General features: G+C 34.4%; 1 protein-coding gene across 12 annotated transcripts in view; it reads left to right on the top strand.

Moving 5' to 3' along the window:
* The window catches only part of CEP170 (centrosomal protein 170), a 136,739-nt gene that overhangs the window by 29,546 nt on the left and 88,013 nt on the right, over positions 1-19,180 (top strand). For all 12 annotated transcript variants that reach the window (XM_054694936.1, XM_054694935.1, XM_054694933.1 and 9 more), the window contains exons 3-4: positions 9,998-10,087; positions 16,192-16,273. In XM_054694936.1, coding sequence (XP_054550911.1) covers positions 9,998-10,087; positions 16,192-16,273 — 172 coding nt within the window. The remainder of the gene's footprint in view (positions 1-9,997; positions 10,088-16,191; positions 16,274-19,180) is intronic.

Here is a 19,180-nt window from a genome sequence, read left to right as displayed (position 1 = left end):
GTAATCCTTGTTTTTTGTGCTTCTGGAGACAAGTTCTCAAAGCTGTTTCTGAAGTTTATGTCATGGAGTATTTTGTCTGTGTTTCTTCTATATATTTATGATTTCATGTTTTACATCCAAGTCTTTGATCCACTATGAGTTGATTTTTGTGTATGGTGTGAGATAATAGTCTAGTTTCATTCTGTTGGAGGCTTTCCTTATTTCCATATATGTTCTTTACTCCTTTGTCATATGTTAGTTGTCCATAAATGCGTGGTTTTAATTCTGGGTTTTCAGTTCTATTCCATTGGCCTGTGGGTCTAGTTTTGTTCTAGTACCATGCTCTTTAATTATTATGGCTGTTTTTTTAAAGATTGATTTATTTATTTATGCAAGCATTGGGTACAGTCAGAAGCACAGGAGGGTGAGAGAATTCACCAGAGCCAGAGTGGGGAACAGAACAGGCAGACTGACGAAATACACTGCTGAGGGGAGCAGCGGGCACGGCAGAAGAGGTCTGCAAATAATGATAGCTTTACTTTTATCATCTGCAAATAAAAGCTTTACTTTTATCATCTGCAAATAATGATAGCTTTACTTTTTCTTCCACAATTTGTATTCCTTTTATGGCTTTCTCTTGACTATTTGCTCTAGCTAGGACTTTTAATACTATATTGAGTATTAGTGGTGATAGTGGACATCCTTGTCTTGTCCAGATCTGAGTGGAAAGACTTTCAGTTTTTTCACCATTAGGAATGATAGTAGAATAGCTGTGGGTTTGTCTTATATGGCTTTTATTATGTTAAATACATTCCATTTATCCTCAGTTTTCATCATAAATGGATGCTGAAATTTACCAAATGCTCTCTCAGCATCTACTGATATAGCCCTATTTTTTTGTCCTTTTTGTTGATGTGGTTTATTACACTGATTAATTTTCAGATATTGAACCATCCTTGTGTTCCTAGTATATATCTCACTTTGTATATCATGTATTTTTTTTAAAGATTTTATTTATTTATGCAAGAGCTAGGGTACAGATCAGAGATGCGGGAGGGTGAAAGAATTCACCAGAGACAGAGTGGGAAGCAAAACAGGCAGAAAGACCTAAGGCACTGTTGAGGGGAGCAGCGGGCGAGACAGCAAAGGTCTGCCACGCCATGTGGGAATCTCCATGTGGGAGATTCCCAGGAGGGCCGGAAATGGAACCCGCACAGTTTTGATTACTGTCACTTTCCTTTCTTGTGATTGGTTTATTCAGGTTTTTTGCTTCTTTCTTTTTCAGTCTTGGATAATTGTGTGATTCTAATTTTCTGTTCATTTTGTCTAGGTTGTATTACCCTCTGAATTCCTGCATGTTGTAACGTCACTTTCATTTTTTATTCTATTTATTTAAGTTTTCTACCTTTTTTCCTTAGGAGCCTAGCTAAATGTTTGTCTATTTTGTTTATTTTTTCAAAGAATCGGCTTTCGGTTTCATTGATCTTTTGGACTGTCTTTTGAATTTATTTACTGGGTGTTTGGAAAAACGACGCATTTTTGCTTGAACAACATAGAAAAAATATATCATGACTTTTCCGACAACCCAATAATTTATGTCTCCTCTACCTTTTATAATTTCCTTCCTCTTACTGGTCTGTGATTTTTTTTTTTGTTCCCCTTTTTCTAGTTCTTTGAGATGAGAGGCAAGGTTGGTTGGTTGGGTTCTTTCTAGTTTCTTAATGTGGGTCTATGTTGCTATATACATCCTTCTTAGAACTGCTTTTGCTGTGTCCCATACATTCTGAAAAGTTGTGTCCTTGTTATCATTTGCCTCTAGGTATTTTTTTTGTTTGTTTGTTTCTCTTTGCTTTCCTCATTCAGTAGTGTATTATTCAGTCTCCACACATTAAAATATTTGTTTTCTTTTTGTAGTTGATTTGTTCAGTACCTTTTACTTCAGAGAAGATACTTAGTTTGATTTCTACCTTCATGAATTATTGATTTTATCTTGTGACCCAATATGTGGTTAGTCTGGAGAATGACCCATGTGTGTTTGAGAAAAATGTGTGTTCATCTTTTTTTTTTTTTTTTTTACAGTATAATCCCTGTGTGGCTTACTTCTTTGTTTAGGGCCATTGTGTCCTTATTTATTTTCTGTCCACTGGTGAGAGTGGGTTATTGAAGTCTCCAACCACATATTTTTTCTAGTGTCTGTTTTCAAATTTGATAGTAATTGTCTGATTTATTTTTGCGTTCCTTCACTTGGTGAGTATATACTGATGAGCATTATGTCTTCCTGTGTATTGTTTCCTTGATTATTTGTAATGTCCATCCCTGTCCTTTGTTACTTTTTGATGCTGGAATTCTATTTTATCTGGTAGGATTATCACTGTTCCTGCCTTCCCTTGAGTGCCAGTTGCTTGCAGGATGCTTTTCTATCACTTTTCTTTCAGTGTGTGTTTATGCTTGGTACTTAGGTGTGTTTCCTTTTTGTTGGTGAGTCAGAACATTTACATTTAGAGTCATTATTGGCATGTAAATGTTGATCATTGCCACTTTGTTCCTAGTTTTGTGGTTCTGTTTAATTTCTTATTCAAATCTTTGTGTTTGCTCCTCTCTCTGGTTTAGATTCTAAGGCTTCTTTTAATATTTCTTGGATGGGGGGAGGGAGGCTTAGTAGATACACACTCCCTAGGATTTTCTTTGTCTGAGAAGGTCCTTATCTTTCTATCACACAGAAGGGAGAGCCTTGCAGGATAGAGTGTACTTGATTGACATTTTTTTCTTGGAGTATTTTGAATATGTCATACCTTGCTCTTCTTGCCCTTGTTGTTTCTTTAGATAGATTTGATGTTAGTCTAATTCCTTTATAGGTATCTGTTTCTTCCACCTCATCAGTTTCATTATTTTTTCTTTGTCTTGGACTTTTGGCAGTTTTATTATCATGCATTTTGCTCTAGTTTTCCTTTCATCTAGGTAGTTAGGTGTTCTTTTTGCTTCCTGTATATTTGTGTTCATTTCCTTCTTTAAGTTCAGGAAGTATTCTACTGTTTCTGTGTAGATTCTCATTTCTCTTTGTCTCTTCTCCTTCTGGGATTCCTCTGGTTCTTGTATTTCCTGACCTTATGGTATCAGAGCATGCTTGAAGTGTTTCTTCTGTTTCTTTCTTCTTACCTTTTTTTTTTTTAATCTTTGAAATCACTGCACTTATTCATCCATTTGATTTAATCTACTTACATGGCTTTGTCCTGAATTTTTGCTTTTCCTGCAGTTCCATTTATAAAGGTTGAATTTCAATCTTCTGCTCGTTGATTTTGTTTTTAACAGTATTCATTTCATTTTCAGAGTTTTCTTTGTGTTTTTTTTTTTTTAATTCTTTAGCTTTCTTAAATAATGGTCATCTTGATTTCTATGGATAGGTAAAGAAGCTCTTCCATGTCTTTGTGGTTTGATTCTGGGGTTTAGTTTCTCTGTGTGATATATTATTACCATGCGGGCTTGATTTGCCATTTGTAATTTTCTTTCTCCCCACTGTTTTGAGTTTGCTGTGCTGTACTTGAGGCTTTTGTTGTGTGTGAGTCCTTCTTTCCTACTGTTCTGGGTGTTTATTTGATGGTAGCACAGCTTCCGGGGTCTTGTCTGGGGTGTTTTCTTGAGCCTCACCTGAGGCACTTCCAGGCCTTCGTCTTGTGACTGGGGGAGAATAACGGAGGCTTTGGTTCAAGAGGCTTGTCACTGGGTCCTCACCTAGCACAGAATCAGTGGCTCAGGACCCGTTTCTTATGGCAGGAGGGCAGAGGGTTGCTAAGAACTGTGATATAGAGTGAGGCCTTTTGTGGCACAGATTGGTGTTTGAGTCTGCTCCTGAGGCACTGGTTGCTGAGTGTTGAGTCAGATACCCTTCTCAGATGCAGCTGGCGGCCAGCAGTGAAAAGTTAGGCCCTGCATGGCTCATACTGCCTCTTGTTTATGCTCCCAAGCTCAACTGGTTGCTGAGCACTGAATGGGATGCACTTCTGGAGTGCAGCTGGGTGCCCACAGTGAAAAGTCTGACCCTTTAAGGCTCAGAATGGGGCTTGTGTATGCTCCCGAGGTGCTGGTTGCTGAGAGCTGAGTGAGTTCAATAATTTAAAAGAGTAGGTGGTTCTGAAACATTAACGTGTGATTGAGTACATGGTAGTGAAGCTTGCATAGCACTTGGTCATGAAAGTGATACTGCTTTCATATACTTCCCATGCATTGTCATTTAGTTCTCACATACATACACAATGTGTGAAATAGGTATATCTTTTTCTGTAGATAATTAAAGAAACATTTCTAACTTTTTTGAAGACCTCACAGCTGACAAATGACTGGTCCACTTTTTTGGACTCTACCTTTGTTTTATTCTGCTATTCTATAATAGTGCTACGAAATTGCAAGTTTAAATGGGATAAGCAGTTAGGGGATTTTCCAGATAGAGATTGTGAATTTCTAAAGAAGAATGCATCTGCTTCTTGAATGATTAAAAGAGAATTAGGAATGAATGAGGGAGAGAAAAAGAATCTAAGAATTTTTGGCATTGAAAGTAACTAAAATAGTGGTTCATAAGCATACTTTTGGGGAATAAGATCATGAGTTTGAAGTTTCTCAGAGACATCCAGAGTGATGTATTCAAAAGAAAGCTGGGGTGGCCTCCCTGGTGGCGCAAGTGGTTAAGCACCGCACTGTGAAGCAGTTTGCAGCCTCTGTGGCACAAATTCGCTCCCTGGCCGTCCAGAGAAGCAACCCACATGGCGCAGCAGACCTTTCCTGACTCATCTGCTGCACCCCTCAGCAGTGTATTTCAGTCAGTCTGCCTGTTCTGTTCCCATTCTGTCTCTGGTGAATCCTCTTACCCCCCGTATCTCTGGCCTGTACCCAGCTCTTGTATGCATAAATAAATAAATCTTTTAAAAAAAAAAAAAAGCTGGAATCTAAAAAACTTAAATAAGGAACCAGGAAAAATAATAACTATAAGAAAGTAAAAATCAAAATCAACAAACAACTATGAACCAGAGACACTCTATGGAGGGTGAGGGGAAGGGAAGGGAGGGGAGGGATTGGGGTCAAAATAAGGGGGTTGCAATTGTATGGGGAATATAAAAATAAAAAAAATTATATATTAAAAAAAAGAAAGCTGGAAATAAATATATGAAGCTCAATAGAATAATCTGAGCAAAAGACAGATTTGGGAATTATCAGTATAATTTCAGAGATACCTGAAACCAGAGGTCTGTAGAATATTCAAAGAAGGAAGTAAAGTCCGGACAATATGTTATAACTGCTTGGGGGAGTACAAGAAGGAGAGTATTAGGTATCTTACTGCTATCAAAGAAAGGAAGCGTAGTACTCTAGTAAGTGTTATAATTGTGAGAACTGGAAGAATAGGAGAAAGTGGTCATAGAAAAATACCATGGTTTATATTTCAGAGGTAGAGTCATTTTCACATAAGCTCTAACAATATGAGTGGTATGCTAAGATATGATAAGGATTTTGTTTGTGGGACTTGAGAAGACTAGATTTTTATGAGTCATCTATATAGGTATTTAAACTCAGTCATGCTGAAGTAGGAATTCATCTGGGTGAATAAATAGGACGTTGGATATAGGTATACAACTTTCACTTTAAAGAAAGTGAAAGTCATTTTCTCAAGGGGAAAGCCAGATTTAAGTTAAAGGCAGTTGTGCCTGAGAATGAAGAGGAGTCTGAAGTAAGGCAGATTCTCAACAGTTCAGTGCAAAGCATTGGAAGGAGGGTTTTTACCAAAGAAAAAATCAAGAGGGATGCAGCATAGTTCTAGAGGCACAATAGACTATAAGGGAGCAGTGACTTAAGAGTCTGAGATTCTTATAGTCTTACCAGAGGCTTAAAGATAACAACAGTAAGATCCCTGATAGAAACTGAGTCTGTGATTTAACTGGATTAGCTAAAGTTTTCCCATTTGTATCAGAAACTTGATGAAGTTAATAGTCTTTGTCAGGGTTTAAATTACATGTTTGTAGAGATTATTGAATTTTCATCAAAATATCCAAATGTGTTGTGAAAATTAAGTGGTAGAACATCTTTTTCTGGCTTAGTTTAGTCTAGAGGAAACATCAGTTTGATGATCTGGAAATGAAAATGATTTTATTAATCCTTATTTGTTAGATGTAAATAATGAATCTTTTCTTAGTCCCTTAACTTGTCTTGAACAATCACATGAAGTGTTACATTCTATAGCCTTGGTTTTCTGCTTTCTTTCCATTATGGCTATTGAAACATATATCTCCCATGAATATATTTGATAATTAAAAATCAATTTTTATTTGCTTTGATTGAGTTTTTATTTGCTTTGATTGAGTTTTTTTTTAAGAGTCACACAAATATGAATGACTTGTTTTGTGAATCGTAACTGAAACCTTTCCCTTAACTCATAAAACTATTCTTTTGAAAACTTCTTCTCTCTGTATTAAAAAAAAAAAAAAAAATCATGGAGCTAACCCATTGGTATTCTGGCAAATGTTTAACAACTGGCTCCCCACTAAATTACATCTATTTATTATAAATTTAAAATGAGCAAAAATACTTTTTCTGATCGCATACAACATCTTCAGTGATTTGCTCAGTTACCTCCAAGGTTGGAACTGCATGTAGACTGAAAGGACTCGGTCCTTCTTATGTCTTAATGTGTACTCTAAATTTTGTAGTAGGTGTTCTTGTTACTATTCCTTCCCGTAAATTGCTTGAGGGTGGGGTACATGTCAGATTCAGGTTATTCCAGGTTATTCCAGGCTTCCATGAGCAGCCATTGACTTATTTCCCATATATAAGAACTTTTCACTTTTCTTTGTGAGTTTGTTTCTCTACACTCCTTCAGATTTTTCCCCTTGAATTTCAGTACACTGTTGTAAAGGATTTCTTTTTTTTTAAATGATATTTATTTGTTTATTTATTTATTTATTTATTTATTTATTTATTTATTTATTTATTTATGCAAGCACTGGGTACAGTCAGAAGCATGGGAGGGTGAGAGAATGCACCAGAGCCAGAGCGGGGAGCAGAGCAGGCAGAAGGACCGAAGTACACTGCTGAGGGGAGCAGCAGGTGGCAGAAGCGCTCTGAGGGCCATGTGGGACCCTGACCCTCCTCCGGTGGCCAGGGAGCAGCTGGGGATCGAACTGGATCGAACTGGCGCTGCACAGGCTGAGGGCAGCTTCGCAACCCAGTGCTCAACCGCTGCGCCACCGGGGAGACCCTGTAAAGGATTTCTGATGTTTCTCTACACTCTTCTCCACTGAGAAATTATTTGTCAAGATCCATTTAACATTTGTCAAGAGCCTACACAAGTGAAATCTCACTTGTTTACAAGCTAGAGAGATTTTTATCATTAGGTTAATTCAACTGAATAAAACCATAAAAAGGGCCTCCCTAGTGGTGCAGGGGGTTAAAGCACAGCCCTGTGAAGCTATCTGCAGCCTCTGCAGCATGAGTTCAATCCCTGGCCGGCCAGGGAGATACCCACATTGTGCAGCCAACCTCTCCTGTCTCTCCCGCTGCTCCCCCCAGGAGTGTATTTCGGTCACTCTGCCTGTTCTGTTCCCCACTCTGTCTCTGGTGAATCCTGTCATCCCCTCACACCTCTGGCTTGTACCCCAGTTCTTATATGCATAAATAAATAAATAAAACTTTAGGGGAAAAAAGCAAATAAAACCATAATAAGATAAACTATTTTCATAGGAGTGCTGTGTTCTCTTCTTGTCATCCTAATGACTGGATTTAGTACTTAGAATAACATGTTAAACCATAAAAATGAAAATAGAGTATAAGTAACTTATAAATTTAATACTGGATGGTCTCACTCATAGCAGGAATTTAGAAAACCTAAATAAGAGACCAGGAAAAAGACTAATCAATGCAAAGTAATAATCAAAATCAACAAGCAACTACAAACCAGAGACACAGTGGGGGATGGGGGGGATTAAGAAGGGGTGGTGAGAGGAAGAACTAGAGTCAAAATAAGGGGGGGATGCAATTTTATGGGGAATATAACCAAAATGAAAATGCATACATTGTACAAAGATGAAAAATGATGTAAGAATTATATAAAATAAAATATTTTAAAAAATTAAAAAAATAAATTTAATGCAGATGTTTTATAATGTGTATCATTGTAATTTGCCATAATAGATGGTTTTTCTACTAAGCTGTAGAGAAGTAGCAGTAATACTACTATTCCTAAAGTTACTCTTAATTCTGAGATTTGTAATTTCTCTCCTAGAAAAAATTTGAGATTTCAGAGAAAAGAAAGTAACACCAAAAAAAAAAAAAACCACAAAAAAAAAAACCTTTGAAACTTACAAGATGAATGAGTTTTATGTCAGTTACTTTAATATAGAGTTTTGTATTTTAGAAGGAAAGACCAAAACTTTTCAATATAAAATTTAAGCTAACTTTAATTAAGTTAATAACTTGTTTTAATTTTAGTAATACTTGGAAAGGATAGTTTCAACTACAATTTCATTTTTTATTGACTATTTATTACTGATTTCCGCATTTTGGTTATATGGCGAAAAGTTAAACTGTATTTACTGTTAGATGTAACTAAAGTGTCAGGGATTAACATTTCTTTTAGTTTCTTTGTTTCTCCTGTTTTCTTTGAGTTTTCCTAGAGACTCCTTCTTAATAGTCTGAGCTTCACAATTTTTTTCCCATTGTAACCCTTTGTCAATGTTATGTGTATATGTAAATCCCTGTTGATGTGATGCTAACTGAGGTTTGTGGGGAGGGGAAGAATTATATAATGGTATGATTAATACTCTTTTAGTGATTATAGCCCCCACAAATACTTCTGAAACTTTTTTTGGCCCTCTTCCTTCAGTAAGACTAGAAGGCTAGAAGAGACTGGAGCTGGGTATTCCATTCCCCCATGTCACTAAAGTGCTAGTAAAAGTCATACGTAATGAGTTCTGGTAAAATTGTTTCCCTAGACAGCAGGCAGTTGATGAGGAATACAGACTGCTCTGGGTGTATATCCAAATGATTTCTTTTCCTTTCACCCTAATAGGACTAAAAAAATGTTCTTTTATATATCTCTTCCCCATTTTGCATATTTCCTTTGGTTTTAGTCTGTCAGGTTCATATTGTAACCATCTAATAAATGGTCATGGAGTTTAGATTCATTGGGTCTGAAACTATCTCTTCTCATAACTAAAGTGATAATTCCTTGCAATAAATATGCCCATCGGCATACCATTAATCTTTCATTTGCTTCCATCTGCAAACAACTCATTAAGTCAGAGAAAGGAAGTATAGAGATAGAGAGGAGAGGGGCAAGAGAAGGGAGGGGAACAGAAAAGAAGGAACTTTAAAAAGCTAAAGATTTATAGGATCTGAAGAAAAACAAGAGTATGAGAAAGAAATTTAAAGAGACTGAAAGCAGTTTTCAAAATTCTGTTTGCCATTTTATTTCTACTTATCTGACTTTCTCTTTCCCTCAGATAGGCTCTTACATAAAATCCAATTTTAAAACTCATGTTTTAAGTGAGAATAAGTTTATTCAGGAATATACAACATTGTATCCCTTTCCTCAAATCATTAGACTCCTAATACAATTTAAGTTCAGTTTTTAGTATTTAAAAAAGAAAATCCTTTAGGGTAACGTTTACAATGGGATACTTAAAACATGACAAAATTTTGATTCACACAATTTCCATGTAAGTTTTGAATTGTAAAAAAAAAAAAAAAAAACTGTCATTTGATATATTCAACAATGTCAGCTGACGTAATTTCTCCGAAAGGTAGAAATATGAATTTGGTAGAAAGACTGTCTTAAAATTTTGGCTGCTTTCTTCTTTGGGGAATGATGCCAAACATGTGTTACATAGTAACACAGTTTAAATTCCTTTAATCCACTTTTACTTTGATATTTCCCTCTGTTTGCTTACTATCCTATTAACAAAGTATTTGGTCAGTAATCTTTGTGTTTCCTTATTCTAGTATTTTCTTGTATTTATTAAATTTATAAAATTATTTTCAGTCTCGTAGTGTGGATAAGCAACATGCTGTAATCAATTATGATGCCTCTACAGATGAACATTTGGTGAAAGATTTGGGCAGTTTAAATGGGGTAAGTTAATTGTTTATTTTTTGTTTTATTTGAATATGTTTAGTATTATAAGAAAAACAGTCAGATTACATTTCCTGTTTATATTATATTTCTTTCTCTTCAGTTTGCATTTTATATTTAAATGCTTATTAGCAGTTGGTACTCTGGATATCACAGTAGAATAGGAAAATAGCGTATGTTCCCATGAACCTCTGTAGGCAATAAATGCTTATAGAAATTCAAACGTTTTTGGTTGTTATTATTTGTACTGATACAACACTGATATGACAAGAAGTCTTAAACAAAAAAGGCCTCTTTAAGACGTGAAAGTCTGACCTCACTGAATGACTGGACAGTAGAAAGCCACAGCAATAAGAATGCAAAATAGCACTCATGGAGACAGAAGTGTGGGTTAACTTTAGAAAATAAAGGTAGAAGCAAAGCTTGATGCCAGATGGCTGTGAACCTAAATAAGTTTAAAAAGAAATGAAACACATATGTTTACCTTAGCAGCAAATATGGTGTGTGATTTAAATAAATACCAGTTTTCATTTTCTTAGATTCCTACTTTGAAGATAGTTTTGTATAGTTGTAGTGAATTGTTTCCTAATTCTTCAGTTTCCACAGTCATAAGATATAAATATAAATAGAATTATAATGGATATATATTCTTTTATATTAGACTATGTGTAGAATTGTCACAGAACAAGTGAATGCTTGAGGTTTTCATTCTTCATTTTCTTAGAGTCTGCTAACATCAGCAAATATAGTGTTGGTTTGTACATGCTATTGAAATTCTGAAAATTAAGCAATTTTGATCCCTAACTCCTCCTTGTTGAATTTTTCTCTTTCTTTTCCACACCAACAAATGTTTCCAAAGTCTCTTATTTTGGCTGTTTTGCAAACCTTGCATATAATCTGCTTTTACACATCTGTCACTGTGCTGGATTATGACCTCTTAAACATTTCACATGTAACTTTTGCTTCTGTATATACATCACAGTGCTTGCTTAGAGAAATTTTACAGTAAAATTTTAATCTAGTTCTGTTCATGGACTATTTTAACAATGTTACATTCTGTTTATAAGCCTAGAAAGTTCTATTATGATCACAATGCTGTTTATAGGTATCTTTACATTATTATTTTGGTAAAAATTCAATGAGAATTTTATTAGTGTTTTAGCCCTTTAAAAGACTGTGATCAGATATAAAAATTATTTATTCTTAGTTGAAAAAAACTCAGATTAACATGTTTCTCTAGATTGACCTTTCTTAGAATTTGATTATACCCAATTTTATGAAATATAATAACTCATAGGGAGCAACATCTGCATTTTGAACTTGAAATCAGAATCTGGATTTGCATCCCAGTCTGTAATTTACCAACAGCCTAACCTGGGACAAATCACTTAAAACCTCCCTGAAATTCCATTTTCTCTTATATATTCATATTGGTTTCCAAAGTTCTTTAGTAATGTAAGGAGTTGAAGTTAATCAGTGTGAAGATTCAATGTAAAATTTAGTTGACTAGTTTCAGTTTTAGAATTCAGTTTAGAATTATAATTCCTGCTCTTCAGTGTTGTTGTGAGCATTAATGACAACAATGCATGTGAGTATGAACCTGCTATAGGACTTCAAAACATTACACAGATGACAAATGAACCATTACCTAAATGGATGGGTGTAGGACATACGAAAATGGATTTTGGTAATCAAAGTCTGTAAACTACCAACTGCCATGCATTTTATTCATAGAACTTTTAGACTGTTTTTCACAATCTTTTTTCTTAATCTTCATATTATAGAAGTTAGGGCATCAGGTTAATAGTAATGTCAAAAGTAAGGAGACACAATGTTGTGGCTGTAAGTCCAGCCTGAATGCTTTCCGTAATGTAACTTTGGACAAATTATTTTCCTGTTCCTCAGTTTTTAAAATAGAAATAGTAAAATTGTACTCCTCTCAGAAGGTTGTAAAACTATAAATAAGTTAATAATTTAAGATGCTTAGAACAGTATAAAGTGAACATTTAAGAAGTGCTGTCATGTCATGGTAAGAAAAGTATTTAAAACAAGGTTAGCATCTGTAGCCCCCCGCCACACACACACACACACACACACGTTTCAATGAATACATTATTACTTTTTTTTTTTAAGCACTTAATCTACTAAATTCAGTTTATACAAATTCCTGTGACTACTTCTACTTTTACTACTGAAGGATATAGATCTGCACTTGTTGTTATTGCTACCGGAAATGAGGTTATACTTTTTGGGAAGGCTGGAACTGGTTCTGTAGCTGTGTCATAGTGGGTCCTTTCCCTGTAAGCCCCTCAAAATTCACTTTCTCTTTGTTTGACTTCAGTTCATCCTGCTTTCTCCCTCTGCTGGAGCTGTTGTCCTTCTGAGAGCCGCCATAGCTGCTGCTTCACTACTTTCAAGCCATTCCAACTCTGTTTTTTGTTCGCAGCCTGTCCTCTCAGTACCCTGTGTCCCAGCCCCTGCTCTATCCCTTTTTCACTCTGGAGTTCCAACTGGCTTCAGACCAATGTGGCAGAGAGTGAAGCAATGTGTAAAGTGAATGGTTAGGGAAAAAGAGGAGACTCGTCACTGGCAACATGCTTTGAGGTAGTTGTGTTTATAGCCACTCTGCTTAAATTTCTCAGTATAATGCAAAATAGTTATATAATTTTATATTACCATTTACACAGTTTAGTTCATGTGACTTAAATAGGTATTTATATAGTTTGGTTTGATTCTGTGAAATTAGTGGTTTGAATGTGGTAGGTTGGAAAGCTGACCTGGTATGGGGACCCAAGATTCCTTATGTGGAGAGAACATGACATTTAAAGTTCAGAGACGTGAACTTGAAAGCCAGCAATTTCATTTCAGAACTATCAGATATTGATCATTGATTTACTCTCTGTGCCTCATTACCTTCATTTGGTGAAAATCAGATGGATGTCAAGATCATCAAATAATGTTGATATATAAGAAATGAAAACTAATTTTCTTTCCACATTTAATTCATTTAATTGCTTAATAGCTTATTTGTTAAAATGTTTTTCCTGTTGCTCTTTGAAATGTACTCTTCTCCTTTTATATTTATATGAGGTATTTTATACCATGAGGAGACTTTTTCACCCCCAGATTTTGCATTTGCAATTTTGTGAGCTGAAATTTTATATTTGGTTCATCTATCCTACTTATAAGTAGTTTTAGACATTAGGGAATATTTCTGTCACAAATGCCAGCATGCTAAATTTATATCTTATTTCATATCTGAAAGTACCTAGTACATATGTTAAACACACAGTATTTGATTTTTAAGATATGATAAGCTTTTTTTGGCTTTAATACATTTTTTTACTTTTATAAATGTTTATTGAGATAACACTAGTTTATTGACAGTGTGTATGATTTAGGGGAATAGGTTATACTTTAAGCAATCTTAAACTTTATTTGGACTTTATTTGGACTCAGCAAAAGTTTTATTTATTTAAACTTTTATTTGGACTCAGCAAAAGTTTTTTGAGTAAACATGATGTATTGAGAATTAACTTAGAACTGTGGCATTTCTCTTACACAGTGTATTTGGTTATCTTCTGCACACCAAAATCAGTGAATTATTTTTTTAAATTTTTTTTCCATCACTTTCCTCACCTTTTCTGTTTTGTAATTATCTATAGAATATTTGGTAAAATCAAGATAAAAATTTTAAAATGCCCTAACATGTGCTTGATATTAAGATTGCAGCTTCTAGTTTTTCTTAATTGAGTCCATAATACCATAACCCCCTTGCCATCATTCAGCACTTTCCTAAACTTCCCCATCATAGAAGGGAGATGTCCATATAAGGTATTACTCCCATCTCAAATCCAACAAAATAGAGGATAGAAAAAATGGAATTCGGGTCTCCCCTGGTGGCACAGTGGTTGAGCGCTGGTGCCGGTTCGTTCCTCTGCCACTGGCGAGGGTCCCACAAAAAAAAAAAAAAGAAAAAGAAAAAAGGAAAGAAAAAATGGAATTCAAAAAGAAAGAGTATAGTAATACTTAAAAGTTAGAGCTTCTCTAAGAAAAACTTGTTGAGTGTTTATATGATATTGGCATTTTTGACTGTCAAATATAAAAATTGTTCTATCAATATATTCTATAAATCTAGCAAATTTAGTTCTTTAATTCCAATTAAAATTCCAAGCAAAGTAGACACCATTTACTCTTTGTATTCAGTGGAACCTTTAAGTCTTTTCACAAACAATTTATGGAAATAAAAATAAAAGGATAATGAAAAACAACTTGAAAATTTTGCCCAGATTTTCCTGGTTTCCAAGGTACATAATAAGCATAGTACACAAAATGGTTATCTTTGAGTGCCACTAACTGCCCATCAGTGATCATGCATTCACCTGTGATAATATCTAATTTATAAATGTTGATTCTAGATTTCAAATGCACTTTTAGCTCATTCTAGCTTATTATTTCTACTTCTTGCACTTGTATTGTCAAACTGCATTACTTTTAAGACTTTGACAGCTTAAAATTTTATTAAGATGATCTTATTTTTTCTATAATTGCAATTTTTTTATTTGTAGATTTATAACAAGTTGTGGTCAGTACAGTAATTTCATTTCTACTTCATCTCTTTCCTTCTATTTACTTTTTTATGGATACTTTTCTTGAGCATTGGTCCTCTTAAAAATTAAATAAGTGTCAAAACCTTAACATCAATAAATGAAAATACTCTGTCAAAACTTCTTTTAAAATACAGAATTGTTCAGGTTATTGTTGAAAAATAATAGTGTGATTCTTACTGAATAACTAGTTGGACATAAAAGATCCTTTTTATTTTTGTCCCTGGAAACATACTCTCTGTCATCAATTATTCCATCAGAGAAAAGTCATTTAGGATTAATTTCTTTTGAAAATACATTCTCTGATATGTTGCTTACTTTAACTATCACTTTTATCATTGTTGTTATAGTCTAAAGTAGAGCTGTCTTTTTGTATTCCTATTATAATTATGAAATATCTTCTTGTCAGTTTTCTTCTCTTTGCCTTTATATTAAGTGAAAAATTCTAAGTTCTTAAGTGTGCTTTTTTATAACTAAAAAGAAGAAAAAAAACATAGTTTCTCCTGTCTCCAGATGTCTTTTATGTCTTCTTGGAAATATGGTACAATATTTTGGACAAAACCGTAAGATAACTGAAAGTTGATGCAACAAGCTGTGATTTATTCATGATTGCATCATCCTTCCAGCTCTGCACTTTTTACACTTTGATAGCTGCTACCATGTGTGGCTGTCCAACACTTGAATTATGAGTAGTCTAAAAAAAGTGCAAAATAAAAAAATGTAAAATATCTTATTAATTTTATGTTGATAATTTGTTGAAATAGTGCTATTGTGGATGTATAGATTAAAGTAAAAATGTATTATTAACACTAATCTTTTCACCTTTTAATATGACTACTAAAAAATTAGTAGTATGTGTATGACTAACTTTGGTAACTTGTAGTATATTTTTGTTGAATAATGATATTCTAGATAATTCCATTCTCATTATTTTGTTCAGCATAGGTAGAAATATTGATGAGCAAAGATGAATTATGGGATGATGAAATGGCAGAATATTTCAAGATAGAGGAAAAATAGATTAAAATTTCATAATATCTTACATGCATAAAAAGAAACAAAGAACTCATATGGTAGTTATAAAACAGAACGAGATTTATACATTTTTAAAAGTACTTATGCATTTCAGTCTTTGGAATAATTTAATAATAAAAGTAATGAAATATCAGTCCTCACAAAAACTTGAAATTGTTCCAAAAAGCTAAAATTGAGTCTAATGAATCTTGATGATGTATTGAGAGATAAATGTCCTTTAAAATTTGCCAGTTTTGGTTGGTGCTTTTCTGGCATCATTTTTAGGTGCCTAAATTTGTTTTGGTGATGTTTGTATGTTACTGGTAATACTGATATCGGGCTTAGAATGTATTTATCAAAATATAAGATGTATGCTGTATTAACCACCATAAAATATGTGCTTGTCAGAGACATGTGTATTTGGTTGTCTGAAATTTAATATTTCATACTTCCTATATAACCTATATCTTTTTTTTTTTGTAGACTTTTGTGAATGATGTAAGGATCCCAGAACAGACTTATATAACATTGAAACTTGAAGATAAGCTGAGATTTGGATATGATATCCTTATATGATTTTGTACATAAATTAAATTTATTCAAAAATTTTTACTCTGGTGTAAATTTACATTTCTTGAAACATGATAGTTCACAATATAGATATGCTAGTAGTTTCTCTGCTTTCCCATACTAAAGTGCATGCTTGAAAATAATATATATCTATTTTAGTTACTAGTCCTAAAAATAATCTTAGAAAAAGTTGATGAACTTAAAATATCCCCACCCCTCTCTGTATATAGTTTGAGCAGAGATCTCTTTGCAGTGCTATTACATATGTAATTTGGGTATTAAAGAGTGTAACTACGCAGAGGGTTGGGTAGTGTTTAATATTAGCCCAGGCTAAAGTTTTTTTTGTTTTTTTTGGGGGGAGGAGGAAGGTGGATGATAATGGCACAAACTTCCTAGGAGAAATGTAAGAATTTAACCCTGTCTTTCCTTCCATCCCTACTTTTGCTGCATTTTATGCTTCCCATCTCTGTTGCCTGTTTTTCATACTTTGGATATCCTTTGTCTTCTGTGATTCATGCTTCCTGTTTAAGTACTTTATGCATTCAATGTGTATTTAAAAGTACTTTGTTTGAAAAACAGAATTTTAAGAATTGTACAGGGACATGAGTGTTACCTACTACCATTGATAGGATTTAAGTGAAGAGAAGCGAAAGATTGGTTGAAGAAGAATAAATATACTTCTATTTATATATGACAAAAAGCTGTGTAAAAAAAAAGCACTTTATATTTATTTAAAATGTAGTTATTCTATACAGGCATGTTTGAGGAATAACTTTTTAAGGGTTATAAGGTAGTATCAACCAGAACTACTAATTTAAACCCTCTGGTTAGGCTGAGCTAATTTTACTATTTTAAAATAGCATCTCATATTGATTAATTTTCTGAGCATTATGCATACATCAACACTGGGCTGTTACAGTGATTGAAAAACTTTAGTATTTAGTATGGAATTTTAAAAATACTATTTATTTTACTTGTAGTTAGCTATACTAAAAGAAGTAATATGCTTTATTGATATTAACAATAAGATCAATACTAGCAGTCAGCAAACAGCAAACAGCTATACCTTGGAATCGAAAACTAAAGAAAATACCACAGCAATATAAAGAAGTAGGAAGCAAAATGTATGTGTTAAAAGTATTATATTTTTTAACTGGAAGAATAGCTAGTCGTGAAATATTCAGGTTTAAAAATGAGCATGGGGGCCTCCCCAGTGGCACAGCGGTTGAGCGCTAGGTTTCGAAGCTGCCCACAGCCTCTGCAGCGCCAGTTCGATCTCCGGCTGCTCCCCGGCCACCGGAGGAGGGTCCTGCATGGCGTGCAGACCTCTCCTGCCGCCTGCTGCTCCCCTCAGCAGTGTACTTCAGTCCTTCTGCCTGATCTGCTCCCCGCTCTGGCTCTGGTGAATTCTCTCACCCTCCCGCACTTCTGACTATACCCAGTGCTTGTATAAATAAATAAATAAAATAAATAAATAAAAAATAAATATTTAAAAATAAATAAAAATGAGCATGGAACTCTTGAGGAGTAATAAAATGTGCAGTAATCAAGATAAATTTCACAAAGAACTATTAAATCTCTAGGAGACCACAAATTTGTCAGATAAGCAAGCCTAAATTAATTTATTTTGCAGTTATTTTTTAAGAGTCTTGGTGCCAGGCATGGTCCCCATGGTCTAGGGTTACAGTAGAGAATAAAGCAGACAACAGTATCTGTCCTCCTGGAGCTAATACTTTATTGGGGTTGGAGAGCTGATAACACACACTGAAAGGATAATGAGTGTGATAATTTACATGGAGAAAAAATGTGAATGGGATGCAGAGAGTTATAGGTGCTGAGTGAGAATGTACAATTGAAAAAGGATATTTATAAAGGCCTCACTGAGAAGCATACATTGGAGCAAAGATGTCTGAAAAGTTAAGGAACTGACCCTATAGCTATCTGGAGAAATTGCTCTTCAAGTCAATAAAACAGTTTAAGTACAAAAGCTTTGAACTAGGAACATGTTTAGCATGTTTGAGGAGTACTATTAAAAGTGAGTGTGACTTGAGTCAGTGAGGAATAGGAGAATATTGGCAGTGGTAGAGTGGGGGGACCTAAATGTATCAGTTCTAATAGGCCATTATAAGGACTAACTTTTTTTCTAAGTGAAATGAGGTATCATTGCAGGTTTTGATTGGCGGAACAGCATGGTAATGACTTGTTTAAAAAGACCTTCTGGCTGCTATTCAAAGACAAGGGTAGACTTGAGTGGGGTTGAAAGGAGGGAGACCTATTAACAGTCGGTACAGTAGTCGCAAGTCATTGACAATGGAGGTTTGTATCAGTGTAAAAGAAGTGGAGATGGTAAGTAATAGTAGGCTTCTGGGTGTTTTTTAAATGAACCAATACAGTATTGATTAGATTGGGTGTAAAGTTAGGAAGGAGGAGAGTCATGATGAACCCAAGATTTTGCAACTGATTTACTATGGAATATTAGAGAACAATTAGAGAAAAGAATAGAACAAATAGAGAACAATTAGAGAAACAGAGTCAACAGTTATGACAAAAAATTCTGTGAATTAGTTTTTATTAAAAAAAATGAGAACAATCTCAAAAGCAAGCTTTTTCATTAATTGATTTTTCTTTATTGTTATTCTGCTTTGTGTTTGATTTTTGCTGTCTTAGTTAATTTATTTCTTCTAGGTGAAAGATGAGATCCTTCATTTGAGACCTTTCTTTTTTTTTTAAGATTTATTTATTTATACAAGAATTGGGGTAAAGGCCAGATGTGTGGGAGGGTGAGAGGATTCACCAGAGACAGAGTGGGGAACAGAACAGGCAGGTTAACGAAATACACTGCTGAAGGGAGCAGCGGCCGAGATAGGAGAGGTCTGCTGCGCCATGTGGGACCCTCGCTGGC

This window comes from Talpa occidentalis, unplaced genomic scaffold, assembly GCF_014898055.3.
Source record: "Talpa occidentalis isolate TD23 unplaced genomic scaffold, MPIMG_talOcc4v2.1 talOcc4.14, whole genome shotgun sequence".
NCBI classification, from domain to species: domain Eukaryota; kingdom Metazoa; phylum Chordata; class Mammalia; order Eulipotyphla; family Talpidae; genus Talpa; species Talpa occidentalis.
This window is presented reverse-complemented; position numbering and strand designations above follow the sequence as displayed.